This window comes from Apteryx mantelli, chromosome 21, assembly GCF_036417845.1.
Source record: "Apteryx mantelli isolate bAptMan1 chromosome 21, bAptMan1.hap1, whole genome shotgun sequence".
NCBI lineage: Eukaryota > Metazoa > Chordata > Aves > Apterygiformes > Apterygidae > Apteryx > Apteryx mantelli.
Window position 1 is genome coordinate 4,555,002 of NC_089998.1, and position 24,018 is coordinate 4,579,019.

A 24,018-nucleotide genomic window follows, 5' to 3' on the forward strand; every position below is an offset into this window, starting at 1 on the left:
CCCGGTGGTTCTGATTTAAAACTGCAGGAACGTCTCGAGGAGCGTGTGCGCGCCTGCAGGCGCTTCTGCCCCCGCGCCGCGCCGCGCCCGAGGGGAACCTGCCCGCTGCCGCCGCGCCGCCCGGGGCTCCTGCCGCCGCGCCTTTGGGGAAGGAGCGGCGCGGGGGGAAGCCTCCTTCCCTCCTTCCTGCCTTCCTTCCCCCTGCGGCGTCCGCCCCGGAGCCGCCGCCGCCGCCGGCCGGGGGCAGCGCCTCGCCCCGCCATCCCCGCCCGCTGACCGGGGCATCACCCCTGCCGCTTCCCTCCGCTGCCCGCCGCTCCGAGCGCGGAGGGAGGCGGGCGGCCGGGCGGGCAGGGAGCGGGCGGCCGGGGCGGCCCCGCTGCCTTCTGGGACTTGTAGTCCGGCGGCGGGCGGCCGCCGCTCACCCGGCCCGGCCCGCGACTACCGTGCCCACATGGCCTTGCGCCCCGGCGCATGAGCTCTTGGGCGCTTTAGCGCATCTATTATACTGCCTTGCCGAGGATAAAAAGAAGAGCAACTGGAGGGACTATAAGGCAAACGTTGCTGGAGCTGCCGGGGCAAAGTAATCTATTTAATCTTTCCCTTTATTTGTTAGATGCTTGGGTGTGCGTTGCTAGCACTGGGCCATGGTTTTCTGCAGGGAGGGGGGCCGGGGAAGAAGGGGGGGGGAAGGCAAAACCCACTTGGGAAAGGCCAATGCCGAATTTTTTTTTTCCCCCCTCTTCTGCCGCTGCTTCTTGCAAGCCCTCAAACGCTCCCCTCGGTTCCGCAGCCTTTGTGCGCCGCAACAATGCAACAAAGCCAGCTGGGCTCCGAGACAGTGCGGCTATTGATTTCCTCTCGGCTCTCCTCTGCTTTCCCACCCCCCGTTTCTTCTTCTTCTTCTTCTTTTCTTCTTCTTCTTCTTCTTCTCCTCCTCCCTCCCCCCCTTCTCGCCGAGCGCCCGAAGACGCCCCGGCCGGGCGCGGGGGCTGCGCGCCCCTGCCCCGCTGGCCGCCGCGCTGCCTCGCGCCCCCGCGCACGGGGGATTTTCTTTCTTTCTTTCCTTTCTTTTTTTTTTTCTTCCCCCTCTCGCTCTCCCTCCCTCTCTCCCTCTCTCTCTGCCCGCCATCTTTTGAAAGGGAAAATTAGGGGCGAGGAAAAGGAGGGTTGCAGGCGCCCTTAAAAAGAAAACAAAAAAAAAACAAAAAAAAAAGGGGGGAGAAAAAAAAAAAGGAAGGGGGGACGGGACAGGCAGCAGCAAGCGCGGCCCCGGCAGTGCTGCGGCTCCCCGGGCCGGGGCTGGCCGGGTGCCGCGCTCGGGGGCTGCGGCGGCGCCGGGCCCCGCGCTGCGCTGCGCCGCGGCCGCGCTCGGAGCGCGGAGCGGGAGCCGGCGGCGGCGGCTCCTCCGCGCCCTGGCCCGGCGCCGGGCTGCTCCCGGCCATTTCCCTGCGGCCCCGCCGCCGCCCGGGTCGCTGCCTTGCGAGTGGGGAAAGATCCGAGCAGGCTGCCCGGGCTGCGCCGGAAAGTGCGCGTTTCGCGTGTGTGTATTGGTATAGACACCCGGTCCCTTCGCTCGTGTGAATATCTGCTGTTTACATAACTTCTGCGAATAAATGAAAACCAATAGTTCGTTGCCTGAAGTTGATCTGTTTTTAAAGGCGGAAAAAGAAACGCAGATCACGGATTTATATATAGAAGTGTCACGCGGTAAATAATGCTAACGCTAATAAAAGGCAAAACTTCAAAACTTAGCCGTGCTTCCCCCCCGCTTGTATTACGCGTTTGCTTTTTGCACCTCCCTGGCACGGGGGAATAGAGCATTATTTGTAGGCTGTTTGGTTTCACTTTCAAACAAAGCTGTAGTGTTCAGGTCGCTGCGCGTCTTCCAGCTGCAAGGTTCAGCCTGGCAGGGCGTTAGGAGGGAATGCGTTTCCTGCAGAAGGGACTTGACAACACGGACCATGCCTTCGGCGCGATTTGCTCTGAATGTTTTACGAAAATGCTGTAGTGTGGATTACCTTTCTGTCGATGTCTACAGGAATCGAGAGTTACAGAAATAAACTTTTTTTTTTTTTTGGTGAGCGATTATGATGGTTTTGCTAATACTTTGAATGTTTATCTGTTTTACATGCAAGTTCCCTGACACTAGTAAATAGTAGGTTAGGGGGTAATGCAATTAGCAAAGCACACCTGCTGTTCCTTGCTGGGGAAAAAGGAGCTTTTTTATTTTTTCTGATGTGCTTGTTAATATTTTTAATGCGTTCAGTATATGCGAGTATGCTAAGGGGAGCGGTCTCTAAATTAAACTGGAAATTTAGGTTTAAAGCTGACACTCTTGTCCTTAATTCACCCAGTGATAAGTCAAGGTATTAGAGAGGACTTGGTGACTACCATATGTGCTGCAATACATGGGTGAGAAGTGCAGAATAAATATGCATCAATCAAAACAAACAAGAAATCCCCAAAGCAGTCTGGTTGTTTTACAAGCAAAAAAACCAAAAAGTCTGTATTACTTACAGTATACTCAAGTTGCTGGGTATTTTTAAGTGCTAAGTCCTTGCTTCCTAATCAGCAGATCACAGAACTAGCAGACTACTGCCTGTCTTATTTTGTTAACTCAGAAGTTTAGAGGGTTTTTAATAACACACTCCAAGGCTCCTGCTGAAAAAGAATAACTTCTGAACTAAAAGCCTTCCTTTCGGGAAAGAATAAATAGCAAGATTGTACTTTATTTCTCTTCAGTCCACACTAGTTAAAATACTCACTCACGCGTGTATTTAGTCTTTGAAACAATGCTTAATAAAAGGACTGGGTGGAGGGTAACAGTCTTATTCAACATTCAGTGTAAGCTTGATTGCAGTATTGTTTTCTATACTCACTGCCTGTGTGCTTCATTGCTGAGACAGTAGCTGTCCCAGTGAAAGGCCTTTTTAGTTTTAGTGACCTATGCATGCAGAGTTTAAATTGAAAAAGAATGCATGTGCCATGTAGAGAGTCTGAAGTCTTTTCTCAAAAGTGTCTTTGGAGTCTTAATTCCATTTGTCTTCAATAAAACTAGGCTCCTAAATCGCTTCTGGAAATAAGATTTCTGTCATATTAGCACTGAGGTGCTTTCAAAAACCTTTGCCATTCAAAAAAATCAATTTAGAAGAAAAACATATTTAAGAAACTTGATGTACCAGCTCAGGGTGTATGGTAGGCAGCAGCACTCTGTTACTATTTTTTTTCTTGTGAAAGCTGGTTTTGTAAGTCAGTTGCTGCAAATGAAACCTCTTTCAGTAGGCTTCATAACTAGCGTTTCTTTGAACTGTATTAGGTAGAATGACTTAAACCACAGTTCCTAATAATCTTGCAAAATCTTTGTTTCTTGAGTTAAGAACAGTGTGTTCAAACCTTCATCCTTCAGTCATCTCCTAAAATGGTGGAGACTGTAACAGAGAGTCTTGGTGTCCCCAAACCATGCCCGCAGATCCAGTCTGCCTGACCTGAGGGTCTGTTCCCCTGCTGAGCCCTGGCGAACCAAACACAGTTCCCACAGGTGAAGCCGGTGCAAGGTTGCAGTTTCCAGCAGTTTTTGCAGGTGCGTCTTTTCATGGGTGCAGGTTCTGAAAGATGCCATTTAACGCTTACCCCTTAACTTTTTTTTTTTTTAATAGGCACTTGTGCAGCGGGGTGTGGGCTTGCAGCCAAGCCCCGCTGCGCTCCTAGAGTCTTGTTCGTTCTCCCTTGGGTAATCTGGGAGCCTGATCAGTCTCGTTGACAGCACAAACAACTCGGGAGTCAAATCCCTCTCCTCAGCAGCAGCTGAGTGATGTAGTGAGGTCTCATGTTTCAAAGGCTTAATTACTTTTACAAAATATACTACTCTGTCTACTTTGGTAAGCTATCAGGTGCTTTAGATGCAGGCAGAACTACACTTAACTAAATAAATGAACAAAGAGCATTTTGCCTCTCAGCGTTGTTGATTGTTTCTCTTCAATCCTGGTTGCTCCCTTCTTTGCTAATTTGCAAAATTCATTAATCCGCAGTGGGTTTCCCAATCATTACCATGAACCGTATGTTTTGTTTTGTTTTGTTTTTTTTAAATTACCACATTATTCTACAGTAATAGCCCAGAACACTATTGTAAGCAGTGGAGTTTGGGGAATTAGCAAGGACCCATTGTTTGCCCTGCTGTTCAGTGAGCTGTTAGGACATTTTGGAAGGACGTGTATATCGAGCTTTTCATTCCAGCGTGTCTTACTGTGATGTCGGTGTTTTTTTTGTCAATCATTAGTGCTTGCTGGAGGTGAACATCTTTTATGTGGCACACTAACAATGCAATATAAGAGAGGAAATGCTCCTTAACCCACTTGCTACTAAAGCCAACATTAAAAGGAAAGGATTTAAATTCTTCTGGAGAGCAGTGTGGAAATTCGCAGTAATGTGCTGCTAAAGCTGCTTTTTCTCCCAGTCCTCGCTCGCTCCTCCAGTCTTGCTGATAAGACACCAACTGAAGAAACACAGCCTCTATTTTGGATTCCTTTCGCACCTTGCCAAGCCTCAGTCTCTTCCTGGTTTGAATTTGATTTAAAAAAGACCACCGTGTCTGGGTATGTTTCGGCAACGTGAATAACCTAGGCAGAGGAGGAGAATTATTCGAGTCTCTCGTCCCTTTGCTGGGACCAGAACTCAACATTCTCCTCTCCAGCAGCAGAGCAACAGGCCTAGCAAAGACAACCTGGGGTGAAATTCCTTTAAACTAGGGGCTGAACTAGAATTAAATGTCTTGGCCCGAATGATTCCAAACCTGAGGACATTTAGCTGCAAACCTTGAGATTTGGACTTGGTTCCGGTTGCCACAGGTCTGCTTTTGGAATGACCCCATTTGCTCCTCTTTGCTTTGAAAAGAGAGAGAGAAAGATTGCAGTAGTTGTTCCTGGTCTTGAGAGCTGTTCCGCTGTTGAAGTTTATGCTTGGAGGGCTCTTTTGGTATGGCAACGCTGATATCCTTGCAGAGTGCTTCATGCACTGACACGGTTATGCTACCAAAGGTGCACTTCATACGACCAACTCGCCTGCCATAACCAAACCAAGCTGTACTGGGAAAAAGATACGTTTTTCCTGTGTTACCTTGTCTATACGGAGGGTGTCTGGGTGAGGATCACACTTTCTCACAACCCACCAGAGTGTGGCCATGCCACGAGAAATCTGTTTTCCAAAACTGCACTGCTCAATAAGTATGGCCACAAGTAAGTCCAGAGTTTGCAGCTCCACACTGTTTTGCTTCCTGCTGCCTTGCTGGGATGTTGGATACAGCCATTTTCCTTACTAAGGCTACTTTAGGAGTCATGCTGCTCAGTGGGCTGTGGTGATACCGGTATGCTGGGAATATACGTGTTCTATATGCACAGGAAATGTGTGCAGGCGTAACTTGGCTTAACTTTCAGATCAATGAAACAGTCTGAGAATGCCCTTCCTTGCTGGAAAGCTTTGCCTTTTTGCGTTTTTTCCGTTACGATTCTGGTTATATTGGTGAAATAGCTTTACAGTGCAGCTCTTCAGGTTGCTGTGTGAAAGGGGGGATGCTACCCCACGTTCCTGCCGGAGTAAGTGCTTGTGCGAATATGGCTGTTCTGCCAAAAAGGCGTTCCTTAGCTGGGGTAGTTTCTTCTAGTGCTACAGGCCTGTATCCTCAGCCTGATTACTCCTTTCCTGGGCAGCAATAAGACATGTGGGAGCAACTTTTTATAGTTGCATACACACTTTAATGATCATACTTCTTTGGACTTGAACTTCATCCATGTGCAGGAAGTTTGAGAGGCTTAAGGCTCGTCTCTTCTCACTGCGCAGTAAGCTGAGCTGTGGGTGTACAGGTGGGTGCTCTCAGGAGGAGCCCGGCCTCCCTGAGCGATCAGTGGGGAGAGGTGTTCCCCCAGTGGGGGATGCACAGCTGTGCTCAGAGCTGCCCTCCGGAGCTGCCTCTTCCGAAGGCATGCAGATGGAGAGCACCTTCCTCCTTTAGGTGAATTAGGTGGTCGGGAATACCTTCCCCTCTCCCCAAAGTTGGCAGCAGAGTTTGCCAGAGAGGCATAATAGACTTGAGATCCAAATTTTTCCCTTTATCACTGACTGTTTGGGAGTTTAAATTGGATGCCTGCACTCGGGCAGTGGAAGCTCTGCTCAGATGCCCTTTCAGGCAGTGAGAGCAGCGTAGCTACCACGTTTTTTTCACACCTTAACTGACCTGCAACTTCCTTGTGTGGCTGAGCAAGTTTATGGATCTAGCCAACCTTAGCAAAATCAGTAGGGCACTTTTCATCCAAAATAGCAGACCACATACAGACTTTTGCACTTGTTTGGCTATGTTTGTTTTAAGTTCACACCTTGAGTTATTCTGGGACAACATCTTTAGACAAGATCCTTAAATTGGTTTGGAAACAGATAAAGCTAAGTTGGTGCGACCTGTTCAGGGGACCATGGTGGTCGTAAATTGGAGGGCTACTGCAATGGAGCACGTTACTGCTCGTCTGTCGGCTAAGCGGCGATAATTAACTTGGTGGGTGGGTGTACTTACTCTGCCCCATTATCAAGTATAATGTTACTGTGGCTCAGCTAACAAGCAGTAATTTTAAGTCATGGTAATTCAATCCCTTTCACTTCATTGTCCATCCTCTTAAACTGACTTGAGTGTCATATATTGATTTAGGTGGACTTTGCTTGGGAAAGTTGCAGCGTTGTAAACTTAGAGCATGAATTAAACCAGTAGTAGCTGATCCATTCTTGCTACGCTTGTAATGCTTTTTGTCCTAAAGCAAATCTGTTCTACTTCAAAATAGTAACACTAATCATTTTAATACATAAAAATAATTTAAAAATATGAGTAGGAGAAAACGTTGGAGCACGAGTGTGTGCAAGGGAGGTCTGTTGATGAAAGAAGGTATTTCCCTGATGAATCACTTAGATTCTGTTCTGTACTATGAAATGCTTTAACAAGCTAACGTATGGATCTGTGTGTGTGTGTGTGTGTGTGTTAGAGGTCTGTCTCGCTGTCAGTGTTTGCGTGGAGCTGCCACTAAGGATAACATCTGTAGCACTTGTAAATGATATTTCTAATGCTGATATATGACCATGCGATACTAGAGACGTAAGGCAGCATTATGATGTAGGCTGGTAGGTGCATAGAGCAGAAGGCAGTCCTTTAAGTAGGTAATATATATGAATTGAATGCCATTTGCAAGGGCTCCATATTTGTCCAGAATACTTCCTATACTTTGTTTTGTTAAAAGGAGGTGATCTTACTGTTACATATAGCCTCTTAAATTCAGGTGGAAGTGGAATTTGGTTATATCTAAAACTCCATCCCTAATAGATGTCATGAAGACTTCCACTGCTGTTGTGGTTTATCTTTTAGAAACATGTCTAAAGAGTGCTGCAGTGTTAGGGCAAGGGATAAAGCAGATAGCGGTTTTAGCTTCATAGTTTCTTCAGATGACAATTAGCATCGCACTTAAAGAACACCTCATAAATATGGGTTGCTGTTATTTTTACTTTTTAAGTATTCATATTACCATAACACTGAGAAGGAATTATGTGCTATGGGCTGTATAAATGCACAAGAAAAGACTAATGCCTTTAAATGTGCATGGTAGGGAAATGTTCATATCCCCATTTTACAACAGGGAAACTGGGAAGCCCCCAGCACGGGGAGTCAAGAACTCAGCTGAGATGTCAGCATCCTGTTTCGTAGCTGTCCTTTTTTGTAATTCTTTGCAGAGATAGCAGAAGCTCGGAGATGCTCTGCCCAGCAGGGAAGTATTCACTCTCTTGCTCTTTTCTTTTTCTTCAAAATGCTTTGTGTCCGATAATCTCTCCCTTTGGAAATCAAAGTGCAGAAAAAGAAACAATCACGACAAAACCTGTTGTGGAAAAACTATGTATAATTTATTCACTATATGTTGAATAAAACTGAGTTTGATTTTTTTCTTATACTGTGAAAGTACACAGAGCACCATATGCTGATTAAAAAGGGGCAGGGCAGACTGTCTTTTTCAAAACACAAATGTTTAACTGTGCAGATCATACCCTTTAAAAAGCAGAAAAGGAAAACCTTGTGAGGGTGTAGACATACAATAATCCCATTAGGAGTTTGAAGCCTTTGCGGGTGTTGCCACGTCATGCTTTAATAGGTGTACATAAATGCTTCTATTATGTACGTATCATCTGAAACTTGGGCCAGTGCCAGAGTATTTTGTTTTTTTAATAAATTAACAGAAATACGCTTTGCTAACCTGAAACTGGCAAGATTCTTTTCTGGAGTCACAGGATGAATCTGAAATAGTATCGTGTGTTGGAGAAGTTATGCTGTAAAATGCTGGATGAACAGAGGGGGATTAGGAGACAGAGCCTGGAAGGAGATGGGATGCGGTAATGGAAGGGAGGGAGACTGTGCTGCTTAACCTGTGCTGTGATTTTTTTTTTTTCTTTAGGCCACCACTTGTTGCCAGGCTGGGCCTCTCTTCCTTTTCTGGGCTGTCTAGACTGTCTGCAACTTAGGGCAGAGACTTTGTGCATGCTGTTTTGTGCATTTGGTCTTAGTGAGGGCTATGGAGTGTCTTGATGGTACTGCAATTCCAAGAATTAATAAAGGTACTGAAGTGGTGCCTAGACACAGCCTGGTGAAACAAGGTTAAGTCTAGGTGTTTAACCTGTCAGTTTACTACTCTAACAGTCACTGTAATCTCCAGTTTTTACTCCATCTCCCCATCCCACTCTCTTTGCTTACCCACTTGCAATGTCTGGTTATTAGCAGAGGCTGGAGTCTCTTACAGCATAGACTGTCCTCCTACAACATCTGGCACAATGAAGTCCTGATCCATGAGTATACTGTCCATGTGTTGCTGCATCGTAGGAAAAATGGTGACCAAGCCTAGATAAAACACGCCAGGGCTTCTCTCTCCTGCCCCAGTCTGTAGCAAAATGAGAGCAGATGGTTATGGTGCAGCATTTAACAGCAGCCTATTGTCAAACTGCATGAAATGGGAAGCTTAACTTCCCCCCCTCTTCTCTATATTTACTCCTCCTTTCTTTTCCTGACTTTCTCTATATTTTGCTCTCTCACATGGTGTAGGTTTTCCTTTCTGTCCTTCAGGATTAGTTGCCAGTTTCCTTTCCCACTTTATCTGCTCAGTAGTATTTGTGTTTGTTCTTTGCGCCAATTTTGCTTTCTTCAGCCTAGACTGACTTTTGCTGAAGCCAGTGAGTATAAGATCAAGACTTTGCAGGACCCTTCCATCACCATCCACTATTGAAATGATGAACAGCTTAGGCCTGCTTGCTTGTCACCTTGGCTTCCTGTTTGGGAAGGACCTGTTGCTCTGATTGGTCCAAAACTATGGTCTTGAATGCAGAAGTATGAGTGAGTAGAGATAGAAGAGTAAATTCTGTCCATTTTTGAAGTTTAAAGTGATAATACATACTAGAATCATTTAGAGATGGAATAACAGAGGTAAGAAGGCATCCCAGCAGATAGCATTTGTGCCAGGTCTCAATTTGTGGAACTGGCCAGTCTGGAAAGATTGTCACTGAGTCTGTAGAGACTTTAGTTGTGACCATCAGCAATGTTTGAATTTGGAATCATCAAACTTCTTTTCTCTCCTTGGCCAGGTTTCACTTAAACTTGGAGATTCTTCTTGACTAGGTTAGAATATGGCTCCAATTTCTGTGTGTGATGTTTTAGAAAATGACACTGAAGAGAGACCAAGGTCTCCGTGCTCTTGGAACACCTTATACTTGTACCTATACTTGTACACGTTAAGCAGCAATCCTGCAGTGAGAGGATGTATCTTCAGGGCTGGGTGGCATTGACTAGATCAACTATCATAGCTATTGTAATTGCAACAATGGGGGTGCCCACAAGCCTGCCTCTTTCTAAATAAGCTTTCCAATCCCAGATATCTAGCACCTAACCTCCTTTGTCCTTTTATCTCTTCCTAATAGACAGCTGGAGAGGGGGTAGGCCCAGCTTGTGTGGCAGAGGGGCCAAAAAAGTATGGAGAACTTGAGTTTATTGTGTCTTCACTTAAACTTTTCTTAGAAAGAAGTTTATCTTGATTGGCCAATTAGTTGCATCTAGTAGGTGTTAAGTCTGCAAAACCCAGCTCTGGAGAAGTGCTGAGCTATAAAAAACTGTACAGCTTAGTGGGAAAGTTGCTTAGCACTTTTGCAGGATCGGGCTTGAAGTGGTTGCTGAATCACAGAAGAGGACTGAGATGCTGCCTGTGTTGTGGTTTATACTATACTTAGTGTGCCTCCAGCCACGTTCCTTCCCCCCCCCCCCAATCCTACTCCTGACATGTTGGGAGCCTGTATGGTATGTGGCTGTATGCCAGGCACCTTCCCAGAGCTTCTTTTTTGCCTAATGTCCACGATTGCAGGTGTTGTGTTGTAAATGGGTTTTCAGGGGAGCTGCAGTAACCCCTACAGTGCTAGAACTTGCCAAATAAATGCTTGATGTTAAGGTATGACAATATATTTGCTGTGATGCACTGGATGTGAGAGAGCATATGATCAAAGGCAGGTTTACCTTCTTTCTCCCCAAACCTTGACTGCCTGCTGTCTGTCTTCTCTCTGGCCCTCTCCATGCTGATGATTATTCTGAGTTCAACCCTTTGCATCAATCCAAGGTAATTTCATTGCATCTCTACCTTTCCTTGCTAGGAAGAAGTGACATGAGCAGACTCTGCCCAGACATGTGAGTCTGTTGAACACTTTCCTTTCTGTGCCAAATCTCTGTAATGAAAATGAAGGCTGAAACGGCTCAACATTTTTCTTCCATTGGCACAAATGTATAATTGGTGTATCTTGTTGAGAGAGGCACAACTGCTAGAATTTTCCTGTTAAGCAGACAACACCTATGTATTCCCATCGCCCTGATCTGATTCTGTCCTTCCAGAGGCCTGATCTGCATGTCACTAGCTGCTTTACCCACTCAAACTTGTTCATAGATGCTGCATTTCTACTGTTACAACTAAGCATTTGTTAGCATTTTCATGGTAGGTCACCCAGTTAGTTTGCTGAAATACTTCCTGGAAGACTTTTTTATTAAGGGCAGTTCCCTTTATTTTGGCAATCTCAGTCCAATCCTTAGTCTGGAGTCAGATCTCAAAGCTGGCTAGATTCCTTCAATCAGGCATCCAATGCAGCGTAAGCTCTTCAGCCACTCTCTTGCTTTTCTTTCCTCTTGTAGACTTATTAACAAAACTGTGCATAACCCAAGACCTTGCATGAAAACGTGTCTGGGTCAAAATTTGCCTGAATATTGTCAGAGAATCACACAAAGTAGGACTGGAAGAAATGTCCAGAGGTCATTTTGTCCTTCTCCCTGCTCCAAAACAAGATCAGGCATACCTAATCCATTACTGAGGCTGGTTATCTAAACTGTTCTCGAAAGCAAATTCATAGCTGTGAAAATGAACCTGTTACACTATGAAACATCGCTCCCTGCACTTGAAACTGCAGCCTTTAGAAAGCAGCTGAGCCCCATATGATTTGTGCATTGCAGAAGGTATGTGACATGCACCTAAATTCTTGCTCAGACTCTATCAGAAGGTGCTTACTGTGTCATTAGCACCTCGATGGAGCAATGCTTTGGCCCATAATTGTCAGGGAGACCATCATTTTAACTGAGGTGTCCAGAATACTGCTTGTAAAAGTCACCAGTGCTTTTATAGTCAAGATAAAGTGACTTTTGGGTACCCTTGAGTTTGAAGGCATGGTGCAAGACATCTTAAAGCAGTCTGATTCACAGGAAGTGCTGAGTACATATCAGAAGTGAAGGCCCTTGAAATTACCAGTTACTTCTGGCTGACTCTTATCTACTGGTTAGGAACCCGCAGGCTCCATACTGAGGAAACACCTGCTCTTATAATAGCCACGGAGAGACCAAGGGTGGGAAATCCATCTGTATAATCTGATGAGCATTAAACTAACCAAGTCAGAAGCCAAGGAACTGAGTTAATCTTCCATGATCTTTCTGCCTCCCTCACACAGAGGTAAGTTAAGGGCAGAGTTGTGTCCCCTTCCTGAGTCTCAGGATGTTATTGGAGCTGTGCTCAAAATATTTTACATGAAAAGCAAATCTCTGTGTGGAATTAATGATGTGGGAGATGACAAGGATAGCTGAATGGACTTTCAGAGTGCAAAGCTGCAGTGTGCCATAGAGGCATTCACAAGCCAAATTCTAAATTTTCTGCAGCGAGGCCAGGTGGAAATGCTTCATCCCCAGGTCTTGAGGGGGTGGCTGATTGCATATAATGTGTGTGTGTCTGCCAAGCCACTGCTGGCTGATAAAGCAACTGAGCTGTCCTCAAGTCTTGGTGTCAAATTGCAGATCCCTTGCATTTGAAAAGAACATCCCTGCTGTCATGGAGTCAGTAATGCCTGGAGGAGGATCCCTACAGAGGGCTGTGTGAAGGTGAGGGATGGCAGAGTGGGAGGAAGAAGAGGACATCTGTCAGTTGTTTCCTTCTGAGGAGCCTGGAGGAGTGGCGGTATAACCCTGACTTTCTATGGCCATATACGTGAAATGGGTATAACTACCCTCAATTCACTATCATATCTGAGCTTGTGTTGACGGGCCGACTCTTTGGGCTATACAACTTGTGGACTATGATGAACAGTGATGCATCATTCGTTGGACTATAAAGAGGTTTGGATCAGGCACTTGGTTGCTTTAAGGGATCTTTGCACTGTGTGTAATAACAAGGCTTTTGGAGGTGGCCTGGTAAACCTCTATACCTGTGTTTTCTTGACGGAGATGACTTATTGTAAATGCAATGGATGTTACTTGGTTTGGGGAAGGGAAAAAAAAATTCTCTGCAGGAAAGTGATTGCGAACAATCACTGGAGAGAAAGACATAATATTCCTATCATCTGGATGGTGTTTCTTTTACCCATTTGAATGCTTGGTTCCCAAATAAACCTAAATTCGTGTGCTGCCTCTCCTTAGGTTTGACTGGCCACTGTTAAAATCTTTTCATGATCTGCACTTTGTTCCCTTTGCTATCCAACATCTTCCTGCCGAAGTGGCTTATGTACTGAGTAATATGTATGTAATCACAGCAGCAGCAAGGAAAATCTCTTACTCTTCAAATAGACAACTCTGGAAAGGCCAGAAAGGCAGTTTTGCTGGCCTCCCTCTCTGTGTTTTGTAACCAAATACCTGTGCGTGTTTGTCTGTCTTGGCAGCAAGTCTGCATTTGCAGGAATTTGATCAACCGGCAGTCTTTCTCCCTCTCAGAAACACAATTTCTGACTCGTGCACCCCTGAAATAGAAGCATGCTAAACCTCTTCCACAGCCGTAAGAGTCTGGGCAATGTGAGTATGTGTCTGATGCCTCTCCAAGACGGGGAGCAGCATATGGTGCCAGATCTAACCAAATTCTGTTGGCTACTGCTGCTGCCCAGGAAAAGGGACTGAGCATCTGCTTTGGTGACTACAAGGAGCCTAAGAGGGGGAGTGATGCTTGGAGTGGCGGTGGAGGATGGATGTCTGTTCCAGATGCCACACTGTCACGCTGTGGTTCTTGCTATGGTTCTTGCTGCTGGCTCGGTGTTACCTGCAGCAAGGCTCAGTCACTGCCCCTCACCCTTGCGTGAGCATTGGAGGTGGTGTTTCCCTGGGCTGGCTAAGAAAAAGCCCGAGTCGGGCACTTGCTGGGGTTTGGGGCTCTGCTCTTGGCTGTGCCACAGGTTCGCTGGGTGGCCTTGGGCCAGTCGCTTCACTGCTTCCCCTGCTCTTTTTCTGCCTTGTCTGTTGTGAATGCCAGCTCATCGAGGTGGGAACAGTGTCTTACTGTGTGTCTGCAGAGCGCTAAGTGCGGAGGGACCCTGATCTCTGTGCAGCCTCAGCACGCCACCGTAATGTAAATAATAATGTGGAGGTAAAGATGAGGTCAAGGAACATCTCTCTAACTTGATCATTTTCTCTGATGGGAAGACTTGTGTCTGTGTTTCTGGATGGGCTGGAATTACGCCAGTTTTTCATCTCTGTCCAAATAACTATGCAGAAATACGACACTAAGGAAAAGAGTTGGAGTGCTCACATGCTAATGTAAAGCATGCTACCTTTTAATTTTGCAATCAACACAAATACCATCCTGTACCACACAAACAGCGGCAAGGGACTGAGCCATCCGTTAAATGTTCTGCATTGCCAAAGGAAGTGGCAGAACCGTCAGCTGAAGCAGCAGGCTTACTGGCACAGTGCATGTTTCATGGGGCTTTATAGCTTCTTTTAAAATAGTCTCCACGACTGCAGACAGTCCGTGGGCTGCAGAAGTTTGCTAAAATATTGTCCTACTAGTACAGGGAATTATTAGCATGCTTTTTCCATGTCAACTGTCTTTCCACTGACTGACCTGTGCAAGCAACTGAATGAAATAAAAATTGAAAAGAAATCCTTGCAACCTACCTGTGTGTTTTGATGACTGGTTTGGCTAAGGGATGAGCCAAACCCTGTAGATTTGCTGGGTCCCACACTGGGAAAGGTTGCAGCTCATCTCAAAAGGACAGATTTGAACTCCAGAGAAGCAAGTTTTATTTGAAAGCTTTTCTTTGGGTTGGATTTTGCTTTTAATTATCTTCTCAAACTGGGGTGAGTGAAAAGGTGGGGAAAATGCAGACTGTGGGAAGCAGTGTGCAGTCTTCACATATGATGGTGAAAGGGTGTGCTTTGAATTCATAATGTCAAAACTGTAGATGGCAGCCAGAAAAATCAAGAACACTTTCTGTTACTTGAAAGTTACAGGTCTAGGGAAAAGTATAAATAATGACTTTAGAATTTAAATTTAGGAAGTTACTACCCCAGGACTAAAAAGTCCAGCCTTAGGCCCTAATTGGAAAATGCAGGTGACATCTGTGCAAAGACTGTTTTTGGCAGTCTTACTTCTGGGTTTGTACAGTGCCTTGCATGGTGGTGTCCTGGTTCACAGCTGGGCTTCCTAACAGTTCAAGTGATTATTGATGCTAATGCAATTTAAGTAGGTGCTGACTTGCTTAGACTAGAGCTGTGTATTTCCATTCTGCTTGTAGTAGTGGGACAGTTTGTGTCAGTTTGCTTGTTTTTTGTGAGTCTTAGTGCCAGGCTGGATGATTTGGTATGAAAAGTTGGTCTGTCAAATGGCTCTTACTTTCTTGGCTTAATAAGTGAGGCCTGACAGCTAGTAGATGTTTCAGTTCTCAGACCTACCTTGTACAAAAGTACCTACCTTTGTACCTAGTACAAAAATGCTGGCTGGTGAGAATTGGAGCTTCTTCCTGTGACTCTCTCCTTTCTTTCTGCTGATAGTAATCACAATTTAGCATCAAAATGTGCCATACTTGGATGTCTCGGACAGGGCTGTTGCTTCTCTGAGTCATGTCATGTGCTCTCTTAATAGATGGGACGTTTCCAAAGCATTTTCACCCTCAGCTTCCAGGCTTCTCCTAATCCTCTTTTTTTCTCTTTTTAACAAAAATATTATTTTGAAAAGTTAAAAGTAATAGAATGGAAGTAAAAGTAAATTTAAAGTTCTAAAAATTAAGGAATGATCTGAAATCAGACCAACTTCCCCAGCAAGTGATGAGGAGGCTATTGGACCAAGGGTTCAACCGATGCAGTGAGGTAGGCAATTCTCTGCTAAAAGCAGAGGGAGAGCTCCTTGCCCCATTTTCTGGTGAAGTGTAGTGATGTGAGAGGAGTGCTCTCTCCTACCTTGCTGTAGTGAGATCTCTTCAACCCCTGTTTAAGACTGAGTCTTCAATTAGAGCTCTCAGGATGTCTCACGGGAAAAGGATCTTGTCTTTCAATGGTGCTCCCATTCATTTTGAAGAATTAGCTGCAAATGCACATTAAAGCTGCATTTATGCTGGGAACAAATATTTCCAGTGCTGCTGCAATAGCCCAGGTAGCTATTCCTGTCTTTCAGCTGCAGGATCCAGAATTTAAATGACAGTATTGCTAAGAGGTTTGGGTTTTGTAGCCACATTAGGTTGTAATAACCAGTGAGTTGGAGCATGCATGTTAAAGAGAATCAGCTGTCAGAGGACTAGCTGAGTTGACTGTCATGATTCAGCCCCTTCTACTTTTGCTAATGTTCTTAATTAAAATCCTTTCAGAGCTATGTCACTGATGATTATTACAGTCCATGTTAGAGAAGTATGTACAAACCTCATTTAAGCTTGACGAGCAGAATGTTGGGCATGTGCATGTGAAGAGACAATGCACATCCCAAAGAATTTGCGGTCCAGCTGGGTGGAACAGATGAAGACGGAAAGGAAGTATCATTATCTCCCCGGCCCAGATGAGGAGCTATGGCATGAAGATACTGAATGGCTTGCCTAAAGTCAGAGGGGGAGTCTGGGAGAGGCAGGAGCTAGGATCTGTGTTTTTTGAATTACAGTTCTGGGATTTAGTAAAAATAAATTAAAGTTTTAAAAAATCCTCTCTCAAATGGAGTTTGAGAGGTAGGAGGGTATAAGGAAATTGTAATGAAAACAGGATTGTTACTATTACGAGCCATATTGTATCTAACCTTAGTGTGTTTAAAGGGAAGACTTAAGTTATATTACATATTTTCAAACTTGTGACTGAAACGCTCTATAGCACTAGAAATTGCTCACTGTGGGCCGTTTATTTCCCGTCAATCCTTGTATTGGATTCAGTTCGTTAATCAAGACACCAAACAAAATGCTTCAGTGATGGTCACCAGGGGCCTGCAGTCTGATGATGAATATCGCCCAAAGGCCTTGGGGTCTGAAACCCATGCAGACAGCTGCTCAGAAAGACTGAATGAAACATCCCAATTGCCTCTTTTCTTTTTTTAAATTCTTTGTCTATTTTTCCCCTTGATCCTAAGATTGCATTTGGCTGTATTTCTGCCACTGCTTCGAGTTGGTGGAAAATCAGGAGAAAATGCTTTCCCAGTTTCTTCTGACTCTGAAATTCCAACTAACATCCTGTTTTTGAAACTCCTTGCCCAGAACGTGCCAGCATCCCTCTTGGTGGCTTTGTGATCACCCTGCCTGCCAGGGCCTGCAGGCCCAGCGTTATCAGATGAGAGGGCTGGGGAAGAGAGGCTAGTCCTCTCTGAGCTGCTATCAGCTATCAGCTTTGATAGCTTTGATAGCTATCTTAAGCTATCAAAGAATAGGGTCTGGAGGGCTGCCTCTGGATCTAGCCTACAGATACATAGCACAAGAAAGTCTTACCATCATGTCTGCTTTTTCTACATCCTTGGAATATGTTAGGATTACTGTATCCCATGAGTGGATGATGGCAGAGTCATTCCTTGACTTGTTTGTTCCCTGCACCCAAACACATATGCACGCAGTAACAGATCTGTTTAGGTTTCCAACATTTTCATTTTCCATACAAGCACTATAAAAACTAAACTAACTCCATAAAAGTCAACCAACTCTGGTTTCTGGAGCTGGGGATGCCTCTGAGCTGAGCCATGGTGGGGTCTGGTGCCCAGAGCTCTGCAGCACCGGGAGCACTGGGTGTTTTGCTGCGTGGTCTCTTGTGTCACAATGTCACCAGGGTGGCAGAGTGCTTCCGCTCTGCTTGCCTGGTTCCGGGGGCTGCTGGGACATATGCGCTCTGGAAAGTAAATGCCTTGGCTACCTGGGCAAGACTGGGAAGACTGATACTTAAACATCCTTCTCTGTGGCAGATCTGTTTATGTTTGTACACACCTATTTTTGTAAAATCCCCCTAAATTAGGTAAGTATTTAGTTCTCACCATCATCTAATCAGCTACTCAAAGGGTAGGTTGATGGTCTATATTTAGTCCAGATATTCAGCAGAGGTGATTAGGGATATATCAAGGAAGAGTGTTTTTTTCTAGGATGTCTTAATGCTCTTTCTTTCTTCCTGTATTACCGCAGCTTCTATCTTTGCTCTCTTTTGTGATGATGTGTCTCTATGTGCAAGAAGCATATGTCAGTGAGAATATTTGTGTACTTTTCTGAACATATTTGAAATAATTTGCCTCTAGAAAGTGATTGTGGTCTGTTTGCCATGAGTAGAGTAGCTGCAGTTCTGATGTGAATTGAAATATCAAATGTTTATGGAAGATGACATAGCAAAGCTGTTTACCATATGGTATATGAGACACAGTGATGCTAGACAATTTTTTTCCCCCTAGAGTATGTTAGGAAAAACTAGAACTAAAATAATGGAATTTATGTGTATTCTTCTGTATTTCAGGCATGCCATTAAGAGTGCTCTCTTATCCAGGGCATGGGTGCAATATAAATATAATATGAATTATGATTTATATTGAGCCAATGCCTTGACACTTCCATCTGAAACTGAGGGCCCGGTCAAGTGGGCACAGTAAGAGAGAGACTGCCTTTGAGATTCACAGTGCAGATCGCTTCTAGTTAGGATGTTGCTGGTGGCATCTTGCATTCACGGCTGATCACAACACCTCTCCCTGCACCTTTGTTTGCTTCTCTGGATCAGAATCCTAGGACAGCTGTGTTCAACTCTCAATTGTTGGATTTTGCATTAACCACAGCACCAGTCTGGAGACTTGTAAGCTGACTTGGTGTCAGCCAGCCTGGGTCTAGAAATGGCACAGTTACGTTTACGTGGAGCTGCATGCTGTGGATTTACTGGCTTGGATTAACACGTCCTTGGGAGTCTCTGCATGACATCATCACTGTATTTCTTATACTACTCCATGTGTTTTCTTTGCAAGAAGATGCGCTCTGAGCCAGGTGAAGCAAGAACCAGTGCTGTGAAGCTTACCAGGTCTCTGCAGGCCTTGAATTTGAGAACTGCTGATCTGCTGTCTCTTGGGTCTTGTGCCATGCCCACCATTAAGATAAGAGTTTATTACAAGAAATGAAATAGATGGGGTGAAGAACCTGGGTCAGGATGCTCCTGCTATTGGTAGTGTTTGAACGTGCCTACTTCAAGTAAGTTTGTGTATTTATGCATCGTCCCCTTCCTCTTTTGTGATCTAGGTTGCATGGTTGGACCCTGGAAATGGGATGCCAGTCCCATTCGGGGAGCATAAAGGAAGAAAGAAAATCTCCTAGCTGTTGTTGTTGCTGCTGCTGTGACAGCGAGTGAGAGCCAGCGGCAGGAAAATGTCGACAGTCACATCAGCAATCCAGGCTCCTCAGGGCCCTGTGAATCCACCGCCTCCGGAGGTCACTAATCCTAATAAGCCTGGCCGGAAGACCAACCAATTGCAATATATGCAAAATGTTGTGGTAAAGACCTTGTGGAAGCATCAGTTTGCTTGGCCTTTCTACCAACCTGTTGATGCAATTAAATTGAATTTACCAGTAAGTATCTGTCATTTCCTGCTCTGCATTCTGTTCTTGGAAAGCTGCGTGCTAGTGAGATCAGTTTTCTGATCGTTAGATCAGAATGGTCGGGTTGCTTTTTTTGATTTCCACGAATACTCTCAGACCCACTGAATTTGAAGGTGATGTCTTTCAAAGCTGGAGATCTCTGAAGGAGAAAACTGCCTCACACTTAGTGAAGGGAGACAACAGCACCTAGGCAAGCTGTCTTAGAGCAACTGAAATGTAATGCTTAATTTGTGGCTCACCTGTGGTTGCTTTTACATGACATCACCCCTTGTCCCATTTCTGTCCAACCTGAGTGAGAGCCTTGGAGCCTGCACTCTCATGAGCATTTCGCGTTGGCCTCAGTGTGATTTGTTTCTGATGGGCTTTCCTGGATTTTCCACTGACTTCAGTGTTGAGGAAGACAGGAGAAGCTAATTAGCAAGGATACTTTGGAGCTATCTAGCTCCAAATGCCCATGCTGGAAGCAGAAGGAACAGAACAGTTGCATTTATCCATCATCTCCTGTGCTTGGTGATATGTATCCTGTCTCTGTCAGACCAGAAAGTCCAAGCTCAAGCCAGGTTATTCATCAGTGACTAAAGTTTTACTAAGCTGCTTTCTTCCAGGGAACAATCATATACCTTTTGCCTCTTCAAAGTGGTCCTGTAAGTGTAAAAAGTCAGCAGCTGAGGCAAACACCTAGCCACCTGCTTCGCTCGGACCCTGACCCCTGCCCAGCCTGGTGTCCATTCATTCGAGCAGCCCGTTGCAAATTAGCTCTGGCTGCTTTGAACAGCTCCGTGATTGCACGTAGGGTTTGAGGGAGCAGGGTTCTGGGATGTGAGGTCTGGAGAGCTCCAGTTACCATAGGTTATGACCTGATTTTATGGACTGGATCAGGAGTCTTTTGAACTCTGTGATGTTGTTGATGGGTGCTATTTAAAGTGCTAGCCAGAAGAGTAAAACACTTAACACCTGTATAATATTTCACCAGGTCTGTGCTCCTTTGTGTCATCTTTTTGTGGATTTAGTTTCTCACTGAGGAGTTTTGAAGTGGTTTTAAAGGCAGGTTACCAGAGAACTTAAAGGAGTTGCTGGAAGAATAATTGATATTCACATGTGTCCTAAATCAAACCTGCTCGAGCCTGGTAACCAACAGGATTGCCTTTTCTGCCCTAGCATTCCTTGCATGGAAATAGTGTTTCAGGTCACTCTTGAGGGTTGGGCTCAGAGAACGGCCAGTGGCTGTATGTGGCTTCATGTGATCACGTGATGAGAGACCTTGCTGCTTTTCTCCAGAATAAGAAAATTAAAGCATATAACCTTGCATGTTTAGAGTGTCTCCAGGGTCATCACAGCCTCTGCAGATGCTTGAGGCCAGCCCAGTGAGAAACTGCAGTAACATGTGGAAACCTTTGAAGAGTGTTTCAAGGGAGACGCTGAAACTTTTAGTGCATTCTCCACCGGTGCTGGCATTGACAAACTTCTTTAAGTGATGGGTGTTTCAGTGGCAATCTTCTAAAAAGGCAGGCAGAAATGCCGTTTCCTGAACAGCAGCCAATCCATAGTTAAACTGAGCACCCTGCCCAAGCTACTGCTGACACTGCTGCCCCTAATTCTGGTCCCATGCGAGTATAAATTGGATCACTGTCACATTAGTCTAGTTATAAAATGTGGCACTGTTCCACTCTGTGGTGCAAACCCAAACTGCACTTATAACCCTTATAACACTTATAAAAAGCCAATAATGTCCAGGTAGCCACTTGTATGTGTGTTTGAGCATGTGTTGATGAGGGCTGGGGAAGGTTTGTGGTTGTGGAAGGAGTTCTCATGCTTTGTAGTCAAATTTGTAACAATAATAATAGACTGAAAGGCTACAACTTAGAAAAGAAATAAAAGCAAAGATATTTGCAATTTGTGCAAAAATTTGGGGATGTATATTTGGAAGGAGGAATGAGGAGAAAGTTGGGACTAGAAGAAATGTGAACGCAGTCTTTCCTCATAACTCCTTTCCTGTTTCTCCAACAGGATTATCACAAAATAATAAAAAACCCCATGGACATGGGGACGATCAAGAAGCGCCTGGAACATAACTATTATTGGAGTGCCAGTGAATGTATGCAGGATTTCAACACCATGTTTACAAATTGTTACATTTACAACAAGGTAAAGAATCCAGACAAGTTTTGAGCTGGGGCACTGCCTAGAAAAGACCCAACTACTACTGTTACAGTACAGGTTTTGAACGGGCTAACTTTTCGGCGCTACAGGCCCGCCTTGCAAGGATTTGAAATGCCACTAATTGCAACCACATTACTGGAAGTGTACAAAGCTGTCTTTGTGCTGTGGCTTTCTTCCCCTGCACTAGTTAAAATGGCAAATGTGCTTTTTAACTAAAGGTAGGTCTCTGTTTTGGGATTATGTAGTGAGTTGCTCCAGATTTTGGTCCTTGTATTTTCAGCTAGGAATTCTTTCAGATTAGCTAAAGTTCATGCAACGTTTTGCAGGTGTTAAGTGATATATTAGTGAGAAGTTTTACACTGGCTGTTCAGCAGTAACAATATTTCCTACCTCTCTTAGTAGCAGAGGACAGTTCAGTAAGTAGTATAACTCTGTTCTCTGCCAGTGTTTCATACCTATGTATGCACCTTGTGATTGCATGTTGTTATTTTGGGTTTGGCTTATTTGCTGTTTTGTTATGTTGTTAAAAGCCTGTATTGCTTGTATTATGTTTTCTATGATGGTTTGTCATCATTGACCCATACTGGAGAACAAGCTGGAATAAATTAATTAGTTCAAGCCACGGAGAATATGTTTACACTCTTCTCTTGGACCTGCTGGCAAGCAAGGGTGGACAGCTCATCTGTTCCAGTTTGCTGCTGCTTAAGCTGATAGTGTGCTAGTTATCAGGGATCCTATTGGAAGTCCTGATATTCTTTGGATGCAGTGTACTTGGAGGCAGTAATATGTATATGTTAGACCAGAAGGAAGAGCAGGAGGGTAGCATACAAACAGGGAGAAGGAGACGTAGTCTGTTTATTCTCAGAGCTTGGATATTATCATTTATTTGAAGGGCAGTGTCACTGAGGATTTCAAAGCCTGATCTTGAGCCTCTTTGCATCTAACATATGGATGGCATAGTACTGGCTTGTCTTCTTGTCCCTGCAGCCCACAGATGACATCGTCCTCATGGCCCAAGCCCTGGAGAAGATATTTCTGCAGAAGGTTGCCCAGATGCCTCAGGAGGAAGTTGAATTATTACCCCCAGTTCCTAAAGGCAAAGGTCGCAAGCCGTCAGCGGGCACACAAAGTGCAGGTATTAACCTGGTCCAGTGACAGTGAATGTTAAAAGTCTGTTGCTGAGGCCCGACCCACCTTCCAAGCTGCCTGACTGTGCAAATGGTGAGGAGGCTAGGAAAGGAGTGTGTAGTCTAACGGTTAGAGCAGTGGAAGAGGGGGCAAGACTTCTAGATACTGATCTCCTGCTGTTTCAGGGCTCGTCTGTCTTAAGGCCCCTCTGCAAATATCATACAAACATCTTACCATCTGTAATGTACCCATCTGCACAACGCTTTGAGGGAGGGCAATGCTGTTGCTTCCCATGTGCAAAGAAGAAACCAAGGCAGAAAGACACAAGGTAGACAGACACCCCAATCTACTACAAGTGACAGACTGTGGCACAGAAAGCTTCTTTGGATCTGGGTTTATACCCAGAATGAAGTGTGATTGCCAAAAAGGATTTATTATGCTATTGCAAAAGGCTATGTAGAGAATTGCGTATCAGTTGAAACTAAGTTTAGTTCAGCTTACCTTGAGCTGATTTTAAATGGGCTTAAGACTGAAACATCCTTAAGCAGAGCAAAACAATTCATAAAGGAGCTTGTGTGGGCTGAATTAAATTGTTGCAAGCATTTTCTGTAAACAAGATCTAATTGTTGCTCTGGGAAAGTCAACTGTTCCTTTTTGTTTTCCCACATCCCAGGTGCCAAATGCAACTGCAACTTCATCCAAGCTCAGAGAAGTTTGGGATGTTGTCTTGTCAGCATCCTTTGATTTAAAAAAAAATGTAGGAGAATATTGATACTTTGTTCATTAATTACTAGATTTGACCCCCTTAACTTTTGGACTAGTGAGCAATTCTTTGACAGTGCAGGTGTAGCATAAGAAACCCTTGCCTGGGTATCAGGAGACATGGGTTGTGCTCCCAGCTCTGTTTGTTGTTTTTTAACTCATGGTGAATCTGAAGTGCTTTGAACTCTTAGGAATCTAGCGGGCAGTAGAGGAGTGGTTGTTACCATTGGCCATGCCTAGTGAAAGCACTCCCAGATGGAAGTCTGTTCCGAACAGCACCTGTCCGAAAGAGTCATTTCCCTCCTCTTCCTCTCCTTGAGCTTCTGCTCTTTGCTGAGAGCAGGATAGCTTTGAGGGCAGCCAGAGGGGTGAAAACTGTCCCAGAGCAACACAGCTCATGTGCAGATCTTGGAGTATTTTGCTTGCATGTGGCTGGCTTAAAGCTCACAGTAGAAGGACTTAAGTCAGTGATTCCTCAGCTTTTTTGGCCCCTGGTAACAGCACCAAGCAAATCACACTCAGTGTCCTCCTTGCTCTTCCTGTGGCCCTAAACTGGGGTCTTTGGCCAAGCCCATGGTTACACAGTCCAGCAGCGGCAGCGTCACTTTGTTCCCA

At 44.9% G+C, this 24,018-nt stretch overlaps 1 protein-coding gene across 4 annotated transcripts in view; it reads left to right on the plus strand.

Annotated features, from left to right (window-relative positions):
• Positions 1 to 459: 459 nt before the first annotated feature.
• Positions 460 to 24,018, plus strand: part of BRD3 (bromodomain containing 3) — a 46,104-nt gene continuing 22,545 nt past the window's right edge. For 3 of the 4 annotated variants that reach the window (XM_013945675.2, XM_013945676.2, XM_067309263.1), the window contains exons 1-4: positions 460 to 583; positions 18,997 to 19,323; positions 21,361 to 21,498; positions 22,501 to 22,648. In XM_013945675.2, the coding sequence (XP_013801129.1) occupies positions 19,123 to 19,323; positions 21,361 to 21,498; positions 22,501 to 22,648 (487 nt within the window). In that variant the 5' untranslated portion in view covers positions 460 to 583; positions 18,997 to 19,122. The remainder of the gene's footprint in view (positions 584 to 18,996; positions 19,324 to 21,360; positions 21,499 to 22,500; positions 22,649 to 24,018) is intronic. The other variant, XM_067309264.1, reaches the window with a different exon arrangement.